We start from the raw sequence: 20107 nt of genomic DNA, 5'->3' as shown, positions 1-20107 counted from the left end.
GACGATTTTCTCAGTCAAAGTCAGCAGCGCTCCACCCGCACTATACACAGTGCAGGTAGAGCACCGCTTTCCCCTCCTGAGACGCCTGACGGTTTGCCAGAATCTCTTCGAGGCAGTCCGAAAGTCTTTTTCCATGGCCTCTCCGAACTCCTCCCGCACCCGAATTTTTGCTTCCGCCACCGCCCGCGCCGCGTTCTGCTTGGCCTGTCGGTACCTATCAGCTGCCTCCGGAGTCCCACAGGCTAACCAAGCCCAGTAGGACTCTTTCTTCAGCCTGGTGGCTGGAAACAGAAATGTTAGTTTTTAAACTTCATCAAATTTTTTTGCATATATATAAAACAATCAACAACAAAGTTTTTCTGTACTTAGACACATTTATCATGTAGAAAAATTAATACATGTGTTTGAAACTGCACTTCTTTAGCTTACGTTGAGATCAAGTGGACTGGATGTAAAATGAGTTCCTGAACCAGACGATCAGGACAGAACAAACACTGCCAGTTAGCCACCGGCCTTTAACTTGTCCTGTGAGGCCTGCGGGTGCACACCGTGTTGATATCTCCTGTTATGAAAACATTCTCACATGGCAACAGTATGTGTCCCGTTTCCTGACATCCTGAAAAACAATTTTGTTACATTTGTGAAAACTTAAAGATCTGGGAACAATATTTTCCACATCATTATTATTTCCCCAATACTTTATTACTTTTCATCATAAAGAGTTTTCTATGTCATGCAAAAGTAGGACATTCTACTCGACCGCTTTCTGTTTCAACATTCGGGCTAATGAAAAGGGCTACAGGAGTGACACTGACTGGCACTATTAAGCTACATTATCACTACTCTGTAGCTCCTGGCATCTCCACCCAACACCTTCTCTATTCAAAGATGGCATCAGAGGAATTATTTGAGGTAAAAGATGAAGACAAATATTACCATTAGGATGTTTTATGGCGTATGCCGACTCAGTTTCCCCCCTCGCTCGCTCTCCCTTTTCTCCATCTGTGCCACTCACTTTCTCTCTGTCTGTCTCCCAACGGGGATGAAAAGGCAAGGAGAGAGAAAGGAGGAATAGAAAACTGAGTGAGCGCTGTCAATAGCAGTGAGTTCACTGCTAATCTGGCTACACTACAAAGGTTAGCAGATCTGACTGTCAATAGTGTCTTGTGGGGAGGAGGGAGGAGACACGGAGGTGAGGTGGTGTAGGGAGGGGTGGTCGCTTTGAGAGAAAGAGATACTTTGATATTTCGGAATGTTAGAAGGGTGAATGTGGAGAACTGGAGGTTGGGGATCTAATTACCGGGCCATAATTGGGGGCTGGGGAATAGGTTGCCGTCCTCTCAACTCGCTGCAGATCAATTATGTTAAGAGAACATCTGTAAGTAGAGCTTAATGAGGTCCATTAGAGCAACATGCGCTGCCTTCCCTAACGGTGCTTGTCAGCTTCTTGGATGAGCTGGAGTGTGCTGCTGACTGGGGACCTGGTGGAGGGGCTTAAATAGGAGAGGAGGCTCGACTGTGCGCTGCTTTTCCCTGTCAGAGAAACAGAGAGACACACAGAGATACAAGCAGGGAAGGAGAAGGGGGAAAGGGATGCTCTGTGAGAGAGCTGCAGGAGCCACAGAGCAGCGAGGGGAGCAGAGTTTAGGGTCAAAGCTCAACTATTAACAGTTATCAAACCACAAAACTTTGGCGGCAAAGTTTTCTTTAGAAAAGCGGGAGCTGGCCGAGCTCTCACAAAGTTACCTTCTGGAGATTTTCATTCAAAGTCAAGAGAACACAGAAGACGCGAACCACGGCAGTATTTGTTTTGGGCATCGCTGGCTGTAGCTCCTTCAAGGTATGTGTTATCAGTGCTCTGCTTTTCTTGGTTCTAAGTTAAAGCTTAGCCCCAGCGAAGGCTGCGTGTAAAGTGCTGGTTGAGCTCCCAGGGAAGAGATCGGATGGAAATGTAGCAGATTTGCTTCCTCATGAAATGTCATTTATGCAAGGCTGTTCAGAGCATGTCTGGTTTTGGTGCACGTTCGTTTGTGTCTTCATTACAGGCTGATGGTTGGGGTCATAGTGTGTAGGAGAAGTCCCCTCTTTCCGGTTTTGCGTTTGGCAGGAGTACTGTATGGTGCATGAGAAGACCCGGCTAGCCGCGCGATGCTCACCGCTCCCCCCGCTCTCCACATACACTCCTGCTTTCTGTCTTCATCTTATATTCATACGGAGAATGAATAATTGGCTGAACACAGCAAGTGAAAGGAGGGTGGAAGGGCACCAGGAGAGGGGTGGAAGCCTCACACACACTGCACACACACACTGCAGCAGATTGCATGATTACCGAGATAGGCCTCCTTGAAATAATTCAATCCATGACAAAACCTAATTACTGGCAGGTAATACCCTGTCAGCTTTAATGCATCTCATCACTCATAATGGCGCAGAGAGCATTTTATGACCCAACTCATTATTGCTGCATTTTTGGCTGGAGTCGCATGCCAACTATTGACTTGTGTCTCCTCCTTCAGTGCCTTCCACACTTTCATTTGTCTATCATCATATTTATATGATGCATCTGTGTGTGTGATAGGGAGCAGTGGTGCGGTGGGGAGGAAGGTATGGGGTAACCATACCTTGACACTCGGGCCTCCTCGCTGCCTCGTCTCATCTAAACTAGGTCGCTAATTGATGCACGACTTGACACGAAAACCTGGCGAATGCATTTGTCCTTTAATACAAGAATGATTAAAAGCAACTATGGCGAGATGATAATCAGAGCTGTTGATGTTAACCCAGCTGGAGACCTCCCTTTGCCATTAAAGAAAGAGACCTGGCACAGGCTGGTGTAATCACAGAGCCATTATATGCACTGTGATGTTTGCATTTTCTCACACTAGTCTTTTACCAAACAAAAGTGCAAGCAGTAGACAGTACTTTTTTTCTCTTTATGGGGGGCTTAAACTCGGACTGATCTTTTTAAATGTTAATAATTAGAACCCTGTGCAGATGTACCACTGTAGGCCAAACCACGAATCTGGCCAAATACCTGAAATAAACAATGCACCTCTGTGACTCTCTGAGAGCTGCTCATCTCAATATTAGTATCAGTGTTAGAAGTAAACTGCTCTACCTACACGTGGACTATTGCATTTGCTTCTGTATCTATAATGTAGGCCCCAGGAACAATCTACACGCACCCGTGGCTCCAAAATCAAAGAACGTGGGCGTGTACGGGAGGCATCCTTTAGCCAAACAGCTGCTAATAACTGAATGATCATATCGTGTCACTGCTGAGAAGACTGGAGGTGGGAGAATAATAAGAGAAACTTCAGTCTCTGACAGAGCCGAGCACTCCCTGCAGCTTCCACCTGTAGCTAGCTGCTGACACACCAAGCAGTCGCTCTTGGAAGTCTTTGTTTCCAAGCTCCAGGTCAATGTGGCGACCTGCGCTGCCAGTTGCTCTGCAGAGGCAATCTCTAGTTGCTTGAAATCGCTGCTTTAGTTTGGGCTTCGGTTTAAACTTGCTGAGAGAGGTGAGTGATCAGAAGAATGAGCCGTATTGAAAACAAAGGTGACAGAAATAGCGTCGAAAACAAGGCTTCATACGTGTAAGAGTTTGGGAAGAGCGCGCTTACTGCTCGGTGAGGGAGCCGCTGTGCGTAACCTCTGCTCTGCCTGCTGATGAGCCAAGCAGCATGCAGCAGGAGCCGCTGTGATGAGGTTGCCAGTGTCGTGGAGGGGAAGCATCTCTTTGTCGTTCTGTCATTCGCTGCCTGCCTCTCTCTGCGCACCGATAAACGTGCTCTCACACACTGTGCGACGCCCGACGGGAGCAAACGCATCCGCCTGCGTTTTATTAGCCGGTGTTTCTCCTTCTCTTCATTCCACTTTGGCCGCCGTGCTGGATTGTTCCCTCTCTAACAAAGCCTGATCTCAGTCTGCCTGCAGACAGCTGATCTCCGGTCCAGGCGGTTCCGGGTTGCATGGTGGTGCTTCGGCTGCTCCAGCGGCTCAACAAATGCAGAAAAGGGAGAAAAGTTTCGGTAAGACGCTTTCTTTGGCTTCGGCTTGTATGAACGGAACGTTTTCTGTGTGTTTGGAGTGTTCTGCGACGACAAGTTACAGCATCTCTGCGTCGAAGGCGACGCGTTCACATCTGACCTGCTTTTGCTAGAAACGATCCATTATCTAACTTGCCTCATTTTATCGAGAGCACCTCACGAATGCGTGAGAGAGGTGTGCGTTTGGTCAGTAATTAAACGGCAGACAGGTCCACACGGTGCTGTTCCATGTGTTTGTGCGAGGTGCGTGGAAATGCGAGTCTGTGAAATCCGTTATTGGCCTCTAACGATAATGCGCTCCCACGACAACAGTGATTAAACTCGGGGTGAAAATGCGAGCATCAGCTCGCACTGGAACACCGTTGTTGTCTCTGTTCGCCGTCCTCCATTCGTTCGGGATTCACACGATGATACACGATGATGCTGCGGACGCGCAGCAGCAGCAGCAGCAGCTTGGAAGCCCACAATGAACGGGGGAAAGGGAGGCTACGAGCCAGCAGCAAGTAAACAGATATGATTAGTACTCCGAGCTTTCTTTGGGAGCTTTTGTTCAACACTTCCCCGGCAATCGAAAAAGCGAAGCGGCCACATTCCTGCCGTGCTTCTCCCCCTCTCTGCCGAGTTTATGGCACAGTAAAAAGGCTGTGGAAACTCTTGCTTCTTTTGGTTTGGTAATGAGTCGCGGGGACTTTGTAGTGTTAACGAGGCCGGACGGATCAGTGCCGCTGAACAGGCGCGGGGGAGCAGCCATGCGCTCCGTTCTCTAAATCCAGCCAATTAACAAATCGGCAGCCCCAACACAAAACAAACGAGCTGAGCCGCCTACCGCACCGCGACGCGTTTGGTTTTTGCAAACGACTTCCTGAGAAAAACAAACTTTTTACAGAATTTGTGGGAGATTAAAAGAACGCATATCTGTTTTTACAGATTATTAATAGTTTTTAAACACATGTCATTCAAACTGCATCGTTTCCTGCTGTTGAACACATTTAACGCAGTTTTCATGTAACATTTAAACACGATAGGGGATGCTGTGTTTATTCCAGTGAACAGCAGGTTCAAGTTATCTGGGTAGTAAATACTGATCAGTCTGCACTTACAACTAAGCCAACGAACATAATAAAAAGATGTTAGTAACCTCAAAGGACAAACGACTACAGCGACACTTGTCAGCAGTGAAAAGATTAGTGCAGCCCTCAAACTCTGACAGGTTTTAATATTTAAAAATGACCAGAACTAAACATATAGCTTAAGGACTGTGGTGTGTGTGTGTGTGTGTGTGTGTGTGTGTGTGTGGGCGGGGGTGGGGGGACAAAAGGGAGTGGGACTGTGCCACTCCTCAGAGAATGGTAGGAGAATACTAATTCCAGCCTCATGCAAAAACTCAATGACCCCCACCTTCTCACCGCCTCAACGGCCCAACAAAGGCTTTCCATAGTTAGCTCAGGCCAAACAATACAGGCCACTGCAAACCTCCTTGGCTCTAACCACACCCCCAAAGACTAAGGTGCAAAAGAGCTGGGAAACTGGCGTGGGGTCTGTGTGGGCATGCACTGAAACTCAATGTTTTCATTCATCGTTGTTTAAAAGCTGCTCTGCCTGGACATAATCAAATGTAAGGCAAACATGTGTGCTAAGGTCAGAAAAGTGTCGGGTTCCTGTAATCAAACAATGCACCACATCCTGCTCTCTGACTGATGTGCTAATCAGGGAAACTCTTGTTTCAGTCTTTGAATTATAAATGTTGCACAGCTCGTCTTTACTGGGAATATCTGTAACACCTTTATGGAAGCTGCTGTAGTCTTTGTACTAAACCTCATTCTGGATCTACTTTGAACTGCTCCCTTATTCACAGCAGCTTTGCATGTTTGATTTGCCAGATTTTTCTTACAACAGGTGCAAAAGCCCAAAGGTATTTATATGTCTTTTGTGGACGGGGCCGATCTGTAAACCACTACACTACGGAGCTCTTGTCTTTGGCTCTTACTGTAAATATTCCCAAATAAAGGAAAACACCACACACACATACCTACAACATACATACATTTAGTACATGAATTGTCATCACAGTTCACAATTAAAAAACAAATCTGTAACTGTGAGGATTTTGTGTAGTGCATGATAATACTGACTGTACAAACACGACACTGAGGGGTGCATTAAATCAAAGCATATTATCCCTGATTTTATGTCTTATTTCACTTTTCTTGTCAATGTTTTTAATTGCCATGATTTTAAACAGTGTATTAAATGTATGTAACTTGAAGTCTAGTTCTCTGTTTAACCTGGTTTTCATTTTTCATTTAATCTTTCTGTGATCCTTTATGTGTTTACCTGCTCGATGACTTTTAAAGCTTTGTTTGTGCTTCTCCCAGGTATACAAATGCTTTCCGTCCAGCCGGACACCAAGCCTAAAGGCTGTGCCGGCTGTAACCGGAAGATCAAGGACCGCTACCTGCTGAAGGCTCTCGATAAGTACTGGCACGAGGACTGCCTCAAGTGTGCCTGCTGTGATTGCAGACTGGGTGAGGTGGGATCCACTCTGTACACCAAAGCCAATCTCATCCTGTGTCGGAGAGACTACCTACGGTAAGAGAGACCGCTGACGTTTTGGCAGTAAGCAAACGCAGCACACCAAGTGTTAAATGTTCAATTGTATTTTCAATTTGTATTTTATTTTTTATCTTTTTAATATTTTGTTTCATATATAATCTTTGTAAACAGACACTAGTAACCATCACAGGAGTGTGAGCCAATTTTCCTAAATTGGTTCCAGGTAGTAACTGCATCGTTGTATCGGAATAACAAGGGTCAGTTTTTAAAGAATTATGTACATAAAAGACTGACAGCATGATATTACAATATTAATGTAACTACTCAGTGAAATGTGATGATTTTATTGGAAATGGCAGCAACTATGATCTTGAAACATTATCATGATTAATAAAGGTAATAAAGTGCCTGAAGAACTTTTACTTGATTTTCCACGCAGAAACAGTCCGACCCATAAATAGAAATTTTATTTCACATTAGCGGTGACGCATCCTTTATAGCTTCTCTCTCCTACAAACTGGGACATGATGGAGTATTTTACTACTGTGACGGCAACTGCAACATAAGAACTGTTGTTACTAAATTTAAAAAAGGAAACTTATTAGTTTGTAACTAAAAATGTGAATATTTTATTTTCATTTATGACCCTTTCAGACACTCTCTCAGTCTCTGTGTGTGATAAGTACAAAAACAGCAGAAAATGAATAAGTTAGTGATTCTGTAACAACAGTCACAAAGAGTCAAAGCACCAAAAACAAACCTCGTCACAGTAATTCATTATCAGCAACATTTCATTATGACCAAACGATTCATGCTCTCTTTTTTTGTAATATTTTATCTATTTATCAGTGTGTGAGTTTCAGTAGTACTGTGTAACCAAGTGTGTTCACGTGGTCTGCATATTCACTGGAACAGACTGTAGTTTTGATACGTACAAATAGAAATAGAAGATTTTATTTGGCAGAAGTCGAGTGTTTCTGTGCTCCTGTATAGAAACATAATTGTTGGTATATTTGTAAGTATAACTGATATCAAACCTGTAGTCTGTGATCTCAGAATAAACCACTGGATCATTTAACTTCTTTAAATGGGAATAAAAACTGGAACTAATCATTTTTTAATTTTACAGACAAGGTTTTAATTATTTATTTTTTTTAACACTGCAATTAATTGTTTTTTCAGCCATTGTAATGCTGTAAATATTAGCAACATTAAGTGTTTCCCTTCTAACAATCGTCTTTGTAGCTACAGCATTTTAATAGATCAAACATTAATTATCCATCCATCAGGGTCGTGGGTGGCTGGAGCCAATAAAAATGAATGATTTCCAATTAAAATCTTTTTAAAGAATGTAACTATTATTATTATTAAAATTTCAAATATATCCATTTCTGACTTTACGTTATCACAAAGATCTCCTCATTAAGCATTAAAGATGATTTTGAAGCATGTTAGGATGCTGAAACACTTTAAGTTCGATCCGTTCTGTGTTGTTGTGGCCGTCCTGTGGGCTGATGTCAGGAAACAGCTGCTGTTGTTTTTGAAGTTACTTTCATGTTAAATCAACTTGTAGTTTATGGCGGGCCACCATTACAACCTTGAAATTTAATCTGCATTCAGTTTGTGAAATTGTTTAATTTTTAGATTTCTGAGAATGAAAGTTTTGTAATTTTACATCGATCCTTAGCGCTGTGATGAGGTCACTCTTCTGTTTTAGCTAAATGCTTTAATAGAGTTCGAGTAGGAAGTCACATGAAGGTTTCTGACAGCGTTACGTTCGTTTCTTCTTTATAGCTTTTCCATCAAACTCAAAGTCGACTGAATGAGACTTCAGTCTCAGCTGACTCCAGGTTTATAAACAGCATATTTGCATAATGACTGAAAGTAGCACCTCTGACTAACGGTGAGCCGTAACGTCAGTTTCATGGTCATTAATACGCAAATGATTATGACCATTGATCAACAGCCACACTGATCAATGGTCATTGTTAATCAGTGGTGCTGGTTTCAGATGAATAGATTCAACTTTTTGGGACTGACAATAAACAGTTCATGGAAGTTGTAGCAGAGTTCATGCTGTCATAGCATCACACGGGTAAAGGGGTAAAATGTTGTGGGTGTTGTCCCCAGTAGTGTTAGAGTTTAACACCTGTGTCACCTGGAGAGTTTTTGGACCTGAGAGTGCATGCCCGGACCAAATCAGCATCATGTCCCACAAAACCTGATGTTAGCGGGTTTCTTTTCTTTGCAGAGAAAAGTGGCTGCAGTATGCTGCACTGTAATCATTTTCTCACATCCTCGGGCATTTTGACAGTTATGGACAAATTTATTAATAATAGTAAACGGATTGGTCCTTATGCAGCGTTTTGTTTTTTTTGCCTGTCCTGTCCAAGCAGAATTATGGTCTGAATCCTTTGTCGTGCCAAACATATTTGCTCTCCCAGGAGGAGCACCGTAGCCTCTCTGTAGGCTGCTCTTGTTAACGATTTTGTTTTATTTATCTACTTTATTATTCATATTGTCTTGTGGATGTTATGCTGCATCGGTCGGGGGGCGAACACCAGACTGTGAACAATAAGCAAAGAAATAGAAAAAGGAGAATCCCCCAGAACAGATCCCGGGCCCCCAGGAGGCCGCTAGACTTACGCAGACCCAGAGTTCACCCCCAGCAAGAGACACGGGGAGCTGGGGCTGCAGCTGAGCACCACCAGCCACGTAATGGAAGTGATCAGTGTGGACCAGAGAGAAAAACACTCATCCAACCACTGAGTAATATACAAACTGGGCATAGGGCAGTGAGGACTGTATGTGGGATGTATTTGTTTCCATGTTAGCTTTGGCTACGATGCACAGCTTGGCTGAGGCTGGGATACACATGTGGATAGCTGCTATTCAAGAAACTTGCTGTTGTTCATTCCATATTTTGATAAGAGTTCCTGAAATAAAGTTTCCATCTTAAATAACATTTTGAAAATGTTTTATTCACTTTTCATACCATGACAGAAAATTTAGTTGATTTTTTTTTTCTGGCAGATATCTGGATTTTCGCAGATGAGTGTTTGTTTACATGGAACAAGATTTAGTGATTTATTTTTTTTAAATTCTCACCAGGCTGTCAGAGAGAAGTTCATGTTAAGGCTTTTAAAGCAGTTATGACGTTTAACGCTGAGGCTTATGAAAGGCAGCATTTTACTGTATGACAGAGGGCTCGTTCTAGGTGAAGCCGTGGGCCGTCCACAGAGCTTGGTTTGAGCCATTTTGAAAGATATAGCAATCTATTGGATAAGAAATAGTCATAAAAATGTGGCAGTTCTAGACCAGCGTTGAGTTAAAAAATTCATGATGGTTTGTTTTTCCATAGAAACTTGGAGATGTTTGAGTGTAGTGCCTTAAACCAGCCAGTAGAGGGTTTATTAGGGATCATTGAAAGCAAGTTTGTTTTAGGCAGAACTTCCCACGAGTGATGAAAGTATTTTAACCTGTGAGATCATCTTCTGCCATATTTAGTAGAGGAATATAGTTCAATCATACCAACTCTAATAGCTTGGTGGAAAAATGTATACATAAATTTGTAATGTTACCCGACTGTAGTGGGGTGGTGGAGGTGATCAGGGCCACAACGGTTGATTTACTCCAGTTAACAGTAAGTATTCTGATACTGATGAGAACTTATCGATCAGTGTGATCGTTTTAAGAAGACAAGTTTATTTGATCCAAAGGAAAAGCAATACATCGTCAGCATACAGGCTCATCTTATGGTCTGTAGTTTCATTTTGAATTTCTTTAATATCTACGTTTTTCTGGATAGCTGCTGCTGGCAGCTTGATACAAACACCAAAAAGTGAGGAGGGAAGTGTGCAGCCCTGTCTGGTGGCCCTCCTGACATTGAAGGTTTGGGAAGTAAGATCATTTATCCTAACACTGCATTTAGATTCAATTTATGAAGACTGAACCATCCAAATTTGTGCAGATGCTAATGAAAACTCCCAGTTTACCTGTTCAAAAGCTTTCTCTGCATGTAAAGAGACAACTATGGCTCCTAATTTGCTGATGAAGCAGTAATCTATTACATTAATTAGTCTGTGTGTATTATTGGCTGAGTGTCGACCATTGATAAAACCTGTTTGGTCAGATGAATTATGAATGGAGTGATTTTTTTTTCATCTTTGCAGTGAGAGTGGGTGACAGCTGGATGGGACTGTAGGATCTATGCCTGCTTTAAGAGTTCATGTTTGGAGTGGGTGCTAGCGTTGGCCAGTGTTCTTTGTAAAACTCTGCTTTTCCTGCTCTGCTACAATATTACAAAATCAAACTCTGAAAAGTGATACACATACAACATGCTCATCTACTCTCAGTGCATTCCTCTGACTTTTTGCACTGCGTCATGTTTGTTGCATACATATTCAGCACACAGTAACGAGTGTGTGTGTCTGCTGTGTTGGTGCAGGCTTTGGTACATTTGCTGATCAGAGTCACTGGTAGATGTTGCAGAGTAACAGACCAGAGGAGAGAGTAAGATAAGATATACTTTATTAAACCCGATTTGGGAATTGTTTTGTTATTGCAGTTAATACTACTACTACTACTACTACTACTACTAATAATAATAATAATAATAAGTGACTGGTGCGTGTATAGACACACACAGATATATGCACATACACATGTGTGTGTGCTATACAGTGGTGTTATGAAAAGCACTATTGATTGGTCAAATCGGACTCAATTATTATTCATAATTGAAACAATAATTTAAAAAGTATTTTAGTTTCTTTAAATTCAAATTGTCTTCCCTGATATCAGTAGGCAACATCCTGTCCCACGATAGGTACAGACATCGTAGTTGTCTTCCATCTTCCTTCGATCATTTATAATAAACCTGCTGTTCAGCTCGACTTTTCTTCCTCCTGTAGGGTCGTTTGCTTCTGTTTGGGCTCCAAAACGTTGGACTCGTCCCCCTCTTCAGATTCGACCAGCAGCTCCAACAGAAAACATGTTCTCAACAGCGTTCACACTGTCAAACTAGTTTGAACTCACTGTATTATTTTTCCCACTCTACCTTTTCGAGTCCCGTGCTTCTAGAGTTTCTGCTTTTAACATTAGACCCTTTGCTCAGCCTGCTGACAAACTTGCTGTGATACACAATGAATCACCTTGACTTTACAGCAGGTTCAGTGCTCTGTAGTTTCTACTGGGATAACTGACATACTGGTAACTCTGGAGTTGATGGCAATAATAAAAGAGAATTCCATATCCGTTAAATATTCCAGACACAGAAATGTTCCTTCATAGTAACATGTGCAGGATTGCACCTTCCTTCTGGTCACTCAGGTTAATATCTCCATCCACCCAAAACATTTTGAGGTGTGGTGCTGACACACTGTGGTCCAGCGAGTATTTCTGTGAGACACATACTGCACTCCTGGAATTCCCTCTTGGTCTTGAGTAGCATTCCCACCTTATTGCTGAAAGACGTCTGATTGCCCAGGATGAGAGCTGGAACAGACTGTTCATATTTCCTCCTTTTTGCTCTTTACTCAGTAGCTCCAGCTCGGTAGCCCAGCTGTTTCCTCTGTAGATTATTCAGACTCAAAGTATTTATGCCTAAAACACTTGTTAACACAAAATTTCAAAATTTTCAAAATTTTGTGAAGTACAATGTAAAATGTTGTTTTTTTGATTACTTTAAATCAGTGTGAATACATTAAATAACTTTGATAAGTTACATTTATATAAGCTCATACAGAGACTTTGGGTGTTTAGGGGAACATTTCATGTGATGTTTCATGTAAAAGTAATTTATTTAAATTATTGAAAGAAACAACAGGAAATACAGTTCTGAAAACTTAAAATAAATGGTAACCATTTTAAAACTGCAGAAACTTTACGTACATTTCAATACAAGACAAAGTAAGAACTGCAGTTTTTAGGAACATTGAGTAAAAACAAACTGTAATAGCTCATTACCATTTTAAACAATATTTGCTGCAAACAGTACAGCTGTCAACCTTATAAACTCCAGATGTTCACAAGAGGCCTAGATATTATCCAATCAGTCATTAGGCAGGTAGACGTGGACTAGGCCCAACCCCACTGACATTCTAATGATGAAAAACAAATATAGACTATTCACAATGTAAAATATAGAAATTATTGCACGTTTCATCCTGAAAGCAAACAATACAACTGTCTAAAATTAACACTTTAGGAACTAGAGATTTGCCCAGCTAGTTGACTAGACTTTAAAACGTTGCTGTGTTTGCACGTCAACAGTAGAAATATTAGTTTGTTAAACATATTCTGATTTTATTGATGTACAGCAGCAGTTACTGGTTCAAAGATTTCCTGACAGATGGCTACACCTCCCTCTCTCACGCTCTCTGTGAGCTAGAAACGAGCACGGAGGTAAGCAAACAACTGAGGTGTGCTGACAATGTTCTGCAGTAGTTTATTGTTGAATATATGATTTTATAAATATGAATTAAACGTAACATTATAATTAGAATAATGAGCAATAGTAAGAAAACCAAAAAAACTTTTAAAAAAATCATTTCTTTTCAGACACAAAAATTAGGTGAACTGGTGAGGGAGGTTAATTCCAGTGAAGTAATCGAAATGCCAGTAACAAGAGAACAAAGTGTCACATGGCCAACTGTTCAGTATTGCACTTGTTAGATCACTGAAGCATCTTTATGTTAAATCTTTGGGGACAGTTTGTTGCCATCCAGGTTCATCAGCACTTTCTGAAAGAACTCAAATGTGAGTTTTAGTTCCCGAGGACGTAAAACAGTCCAACATGTATGGCACATCTGAGGAAATACTCCTCAGCTCAGAAGTTTCACACCCTCTATCACTACGCCAGTATCCTCGGGTTTGTCCTCGCCATCGGCACCGTCTTCCTTACGAATCGCGTAAAGCCCCAGTGGTCTGTGCAATCTCTCACTTAGCTTCCTCAGCGCTGACAAATTGACTACTTTAAAATATAGAAAACATTACAAGTTCAGTCTTTAAAGCTCACAGGAAAATCTCGATACCAGCCTTCTCAAGATACACAAGTCTTTTTTTAGTTTTGTCTCCTCTAACTCAGTGAAAAACAAAGAGACTGACACTAAAGAGCAGTCAGAGGGGATCAGTTTTTCACTGCCCCTGGCTGCAACAATGAGCTTTATGTTGAAACAGATATACTATTCACTGTGTGTCTGAAGCTGCAGCTGCACTGAAACTGGAAAATCCACCTGTTGGCTGTAATGTGAAGGTTTGTAGACGCATTATAAATAAAGACCCGAATTATTGGCTCTGTCACTACTTAGCTAACATGAGCTAATATAAGTCTGTTAGCAGAAACCAACCAACCTGGTGACGTGACGTCTGTACTGACACGAGATGGTGCTACACATGCTCTAACAACTCAGTTTAAACACTTATTTCTTAATTAGATTTTCACATAAAGAGTTAAATCTGTGACAGTTTTTAGAGCAGGGCTCCATGATGTAAATGACCCTGAATATGTGGAGTGTTTCATGTCCACTTTGATAAGTGAAATATTACCCAAACCACACACAGCTTCAGGTTAGATGGAAAACACTGGTTTCATCTTTTAAAAATACGACATTAAAACTAAAGCCTAAGCTAAAAGCTGCAGTAGACTAAAGTACATTTCCATGTAACATGCAGTGGAGTGGAAGTATAAAGTAGTGAGGTATACTCAAGTACAAAAAATGTACGTTACTTAAATGCATTAGACCATCGATCATAAAAACGAGGACACACTAATGTTTTACAAATCTGTCTCTTTTTCCTTTCAGTGAGTTGGTGTTTCACCTTTAGCCAGCACAAATGAATCAACCATCATATTAATAACAGTACTCATGTACTGATTATTAGTGTTACTGTGCTGTTACTGTTCGGGACATTCTTCGTACCACTCTTGTTCTCACCTAAGTGTTGATTTATTGATGCTTTTCTTATGATCATGCAGAGGCGTCATTTCCCATCCGGAAAGTATTCTTGTCAGTTTATGGCCTTATTCCAGAATCAGTTGATTTTCTCGTCCTTTGGGTGCCTTTTGGAAAACTCCAGGTGTCACGTGGCTTTTACTTAGGAGTGGGTTCCCCCACACAGGCCTGATTGGTGTAGTGCTGTTTGCCCTTCTAGAAGGTTCTCCTCTGTCCACAGAGCCGTGCTGGAGCTCTGTCAGACTCATAGTTCCTAACTTTTGCTATTTAACAGAATTCACAAGAATTTCAAGCAAACTTTTTTCTTTTTAAACTTTGTCATTATGAGTTTTTGTGTGAAGGATTGAGGTTACAGGGAAGCCCAGCTGTCACAGGAGGAGAGGGTACACCCTGGACAGGTCGCCAGTCTATCACAGGGCCAACAAGGACAGACATTCACACTCACATTGACACTTATGGGTAATTTAGAATCACCAGTTAACCTAGCCCTGCTAACTGTGGGAGGAAGCCATAGTACCCGGAGAGAACCCACACAAGCACGGGGAGAACTCCACACAGAAAGCCCGGCCTGGTGGATCTGTGACCTTCTTGCTGTGAGACAACAGTGCTAATCACAGCACCACTGTACTGTGTTTGAAGATTAATTTAATTCATTCTGCAATAATAACATGACAAAATGTGAACTTGACCTCTGACTTTGAGGTCATTGAGATTGAAACTTGTCAGAGTTTCAGTAGATACAGCTTTGGTATCAGTTTCAAACATCTGCCTCGTTCCTGAGTTATCACTTTCAAAACGTCGCCTGCCTTGTGATGACGATGCCCCATCAACCTTTGAGGGTTAAACTCGACACTAGGGTGGGCGGGCAACTATGTGATAAGGAGGCCATTACAACTCAACAGTGCAGTAACCAAGTTCAATGAGCAAACAGGACAAATCAATGAAAACACCTCCTGTTTATTTAAATATTATATATATTATCATTGAAATATAAACTTTGCTCTTTCAAGCTGAATTCAAGCAAAGTACAAAAAGTGAGGAACAAAGAAGATTGTTGGTCAAGTAGAGGGGCAACAGCTAGTTTAACTGTTTGTTTTAAATCAAGCAGCACAAGCCAAACAGGCTCTGCCTCTAGTATCAGATCTCCAATTACAAACTGGAGCAGCCTTAATAAATTCCCATTTTCATGGTCCTTTCAGAGCTGTAGGTAGGTGGTACAGAGTGAGGTTTATTAGTTCTGTCTCTGCATTTATATGAAAAGGTCAGAATTAGTTTGTTAAGAATGTCAAAAGACAGTTTTTATAAATGAGTACACTAATGCAGAGAGCAGTCAAGACTGGAATAATACCCAAGTCATGAACATTGTCAGGAGGGTAGCCCTGGGTAACATGAAGATAAGATAAATTCTCATTACTCCACAACATATGTTTATGTCCTTGGCAGGTATGACATGTATGCCATGCAAGTCTTTTGTTTAAGGGTTAAAATGACCTGATTGGACAGCCTTAACCTGAACGTCTGAACTCTTACAAAACCTGCACAAGTAGATACCAGAAGCCTGCTACTCCACGGGCTCCTAAATGATCAGCAGTGACTGACTGGACTGTGGCTTTCACAAATCCTCCAAGTCCTGAAATAAAAACACTACAAGTGTCTAAAACAGGGGTGAGGAACTCCAGGCCTCGAGGGCCGGTGTCCTGCAGGGTTTAGATATCACACCTGAATCAAATCATTACCAGGCCTCTGGAGAACGTCAGGACATGTTGAGGAGGTCTGTTAGCCATTTAAATCATTTTTGAGCGAGGCTAGCACTCAGCACTGCATCATGGGAACATAAAGAACAAAGCTTGTGAGATTGCAATGTTACAGCCAGCATATTCACACCCTGTGCAGTCAAGTTCTATTTCATATAGGGCTGGGCGATATGGCCTAAAGTTCATATCACGGTATAATTTGAAGCACGTGCGGTAACGATATATATCGTGATATATTATTTTCTTCTCTATACCGTATTCTCCGCACTATAAGGTGCACTTAAAATCCTTTAATTTTCTCAAAAATCGACAGTGTGCCTTATGTATGAATTCTGGTTGTGCTTACTGACCTCGAACTGATTTTATGTGCTACACGGCGCTCAGAAATCTGTCAAAAAATGTTTTAGTATGACTTTGGTAAGCTACGAAGCCGCAGCGCTTGATGGATTGTTGGAGCATTACGGCTACTGTAGTCAGGAGCCTCGCGGAGGAATCTGGGTCCTAAACTCCGTCAGCCTCAGGTCCCAAATTCAAACGAACACTGCGACATCACTGAGAGTTACAAACTGTCTAAATTCTTTCATCTGTAATAAAATGATCAGCGTTGCTGCTTTACCAGGTGTAACAATTAAGTTTAACATCCAGGCATCCATGAAAACAGAATTTATTACATTTAACGGAGTTAGAAGTTAGCAGGAAGTTAGCTCGCTAGCTTCCACCTAAACATGATATAGCATGTTCTGACTGAGAGATTTCTGACAAATTCAAACGTACAGCTCTGCTATCACTTCCAACATAAATGAAGACGGAAAACTAAACAGCAGTGACGTTTGTAGAGTTACTGAAGTTGGGCTAGCTGGTATATAATGATGTGCTACATGATCGCTAGCTACACAGCTATGTTAGCATAGCATAAACACAGTGAAGCTGGAGGATGAACGCTAACCTTTTTCCACTCGATAAAAGTTAACGTGAGGGTTCCTGATGGTTAGAGACAAATGCAATCGCATGGCAGGATGCTGTAAACGGACCAAACTTCAGTCAGGAGAACAACTGAGATAATCCATCCACAATACCAGGTTAGTCATTAATATACTGCAACAACATGGGAATAGAGCAGCTGCAGAGAATTCAACATTAATGAATCAATAGTACGGAAGCGGAGGAAGCGCAGTTTTTGGCTTTCCTCATATTGCAAAACGTGATTCGTCTCTTCGCTGTTACTGACGCCCGGCATAATTTGCAGATGATATCGCTTGTAGAAGCTGCAATGCTTTCGACCAAAGCAAGCGCAGCTTGATGACACCATCAACATGCGCTATCGCGGTAGAGCAGTATAGTCAAAATCTCTACCGTTGGCCAAATTCATATTGTTTCTACTGTATTATACCATTTATACCGCCCACCCCTAATTTAAAACAGTATTTCAGGCATTTAAATTAGAAAGTAAAATATGTTTCCTATCTGAACCTTTTTATTTATTCAGACTGAAAATGTACATTAATTGCCTGTAATAGGTGAGCTGTCAATCTAAATGTTGGTAGTTTGTGACGTGACTTCCTCCTCTGTTCGTCCACTTGTTGAGGATTCCTCGACTTAAACACCAAATGTACACCAGGGAAAGAAACATTTTTTTTTGATTCCTTACTTAGTTTACTTAAAGATTCCTTTCCTTTATATTTTCTAAGAAAAGCAAAGACAGGTTATGGGGATTATTGGGAGCACAAGGGGTCACTGCGGATCAACACTGACATTGAAAGATGAGCAAACACAATACTGTTCAAGCTGAGTACCAGTCCTGCTGACAAGTGTCGGATCTGCCTTCTCTGTCATCTGTCAGAGAACAAAATTCCTTGACTGACTTGATGTGAACGGTTTGTGATCAACACCAATCCAGACTGTAACACGGGGGGAGTATTTTGGAGCAGGAATGACGGCTAAGAATGAGATCAGTTAAACATGTTACTCTTTCATCTTCAAAGTTCAAGGTGACTGAATTGATTGGATGTCTAGTGTCATGTGAGTGCCCTGCCTTTGGATTAATGAATGGCAAATATAGCAAACTGCAGCATCCACATTTGATATGCCGAGCAACAAAGAGACCCAGGGCCCGTCACACCCAGGGCAATCAGTGACTGCAATATCACAACACAATGCAAGTTAACACACACACACAACCTCAACAACAGCCTTAACTATTTTATTTCTATTTATTTAGTTTATCTCAATCTGTCCACTCAGGTTAGCAACATGACAAGAAGATTTTTATATTTTTATAATCCGCTGGCTTTTTCGAGTGCATGATACACCCACATCCTTCTCCACGTGAACCCCACTCTATTTAGCAGGGTGACATGTTATTAGGCCTGACATAATCAAGGTTAATAGAATTCTTCAGGCGTCTGAAACCAAGAACGATGTAGTCCCACCAGCAGAGAAATAGTAATCCTCCAGCACAACACCTGCAATAAAAACTAAAAACAACAATAATAAATACACCAGGGGGAAACCTCAAGAATCAGCACAAATGCAAACACAATCATAGCTATGATCTTTGTGCTTCACTCTCTCTCTGAATGTGGGAAAATACAACAAGATTATTTTATGACCCCTGTGAAACCAAAGCTTACACTGGTGATACTGGTAATAGCATGACAACAGTGTTTATGCTGATATTTAATTTTCACAGTACAGAGGGATGAAAGCTCGGAGGAGGATGGAGAGCAGAGAGACTGACACATTTGAGTTTAAAAATGTGCAGAAAATGAAGACTGTGGCGTGTGTGTCGGTGCTAATGTGTGGAGTTCAAGGTTGGATGCAGGAGTGGAAAGGCTATTGGGCATCTGTTAATGGAAAACTGTAAATTGTAGGCATCCGTTTTAAAGGCAGCACCAGGACAACACTCATTTATTTATCTATCTGTTCATTCATTTTTTAATCCAACTTCAATTTTCCTCTACAGTGGTTTTAGTAAGATTGTAAATGCCGGCAAATGCACAGCACCATCAACACTGCTGGATTTATTAATGTTTTGAAAAGCTGGCTATCAGTGAGGGATAAACCTCCATGTAGATGATGGGTCAGTTTAATCATTCACATTTTCTCCTCATTGAGATCAACTTTTTACTCCACAGTCACTGTGTGTAACCCTGTGTGTAAATACAAATGAAAAATGCATCATGTTTTCATCTGGCTCATGACGCATTGTCAGTTTGCATATCAGTGTCAGGCATGACTGTGCCATCAAGTCAAGCTTTATCTCGGCAGACGATGAATAGAAAAGCCTCTCGCCTCTAACATTCATTTATTTTAAAATATCATTGAGATCAAAATTTTTCCATCATTACACTTATAATAATAATAATTTAACAATAAGTTTAATGTGTGATTACTTGTTTTTAAAAGAACAGGATATTCAAGTGAATAATTGAAGGTCGTAATCGACATTCTGAAATATTCAGTCTTTTTAGACCAACTCTACTGATTCATAACTCCATCGACATCCATTCTGTCTCCCTTCTTAATTTGAGCATGTGGATGCAGGCCACATGTTGCAGTGAGTCGGCACTGATGGCCTTCTTGTGCCCTGGACAAACTGGATGTAAGCCTTAAGTGGCCCAAATGCAAAAGAGTCAATAGGAACCAAATATGACAAATGTGTAGTAAATATGGACTGGTTTCCTTAACTATGCTCGACATTTATAGCACATTAACAGCATCTGAGCGTCATGTCGTTAAGAAAAAGGGGGGAACAAGCAAATAATTGACAGAGGAATTGAGAGCTGTATCTCGCCCT

At 41.4% G+C, this 20107-nt stretch overlaps 1 protein-coding gene across 1 annotated transcript in view; it reads left to right on the top strand.

The window, feature by feature from the left end:
• The first annotated feature begins 3714 nt into the window (after positions 1–3714).
• Positions 3715–20107, top strand: part of lmo3 (LIM domain only 3) — a 60249-nt gene continuing 43856 nt past the window's right edge. The window contains exons 1-2 of the mRNA XM_063501057.1: positions 3715–4031; positions 6425–6638. Of these exons, the coding sequence (XP_063357127.1) occupies positions 4007–4031; positions 6425–6638 (239 nt within the window). The 5' untranslated portion in view covers positions 3715–4006. The remainder of the gene's footprint in view (positions 4032–6424; positions 6639–20107) is intronic.

Source organism: Pelmatolapia mariae, linkage group LG17 (genome assembly GCF_036321145.2).
Source record: "Pelmatolapia mariae isolate MD_Pm_ZW linkage group LG17, Pm_UMD_F_2, whole genome shotgun sequence".
Classification (NCBI taxonomy): domain Eukaryota; kingdom Metazoa; phylum Chordata; class Actinopteri; order Cichliformes; family Cichlidae; genus Pelmatolapia; species Pelmatolapia mariae.
The sequence above is the reverse complement of the archived record's forward strand: the minus strand, read 5'-3'. Positions and strand labels throughout refer to the sequence as shown.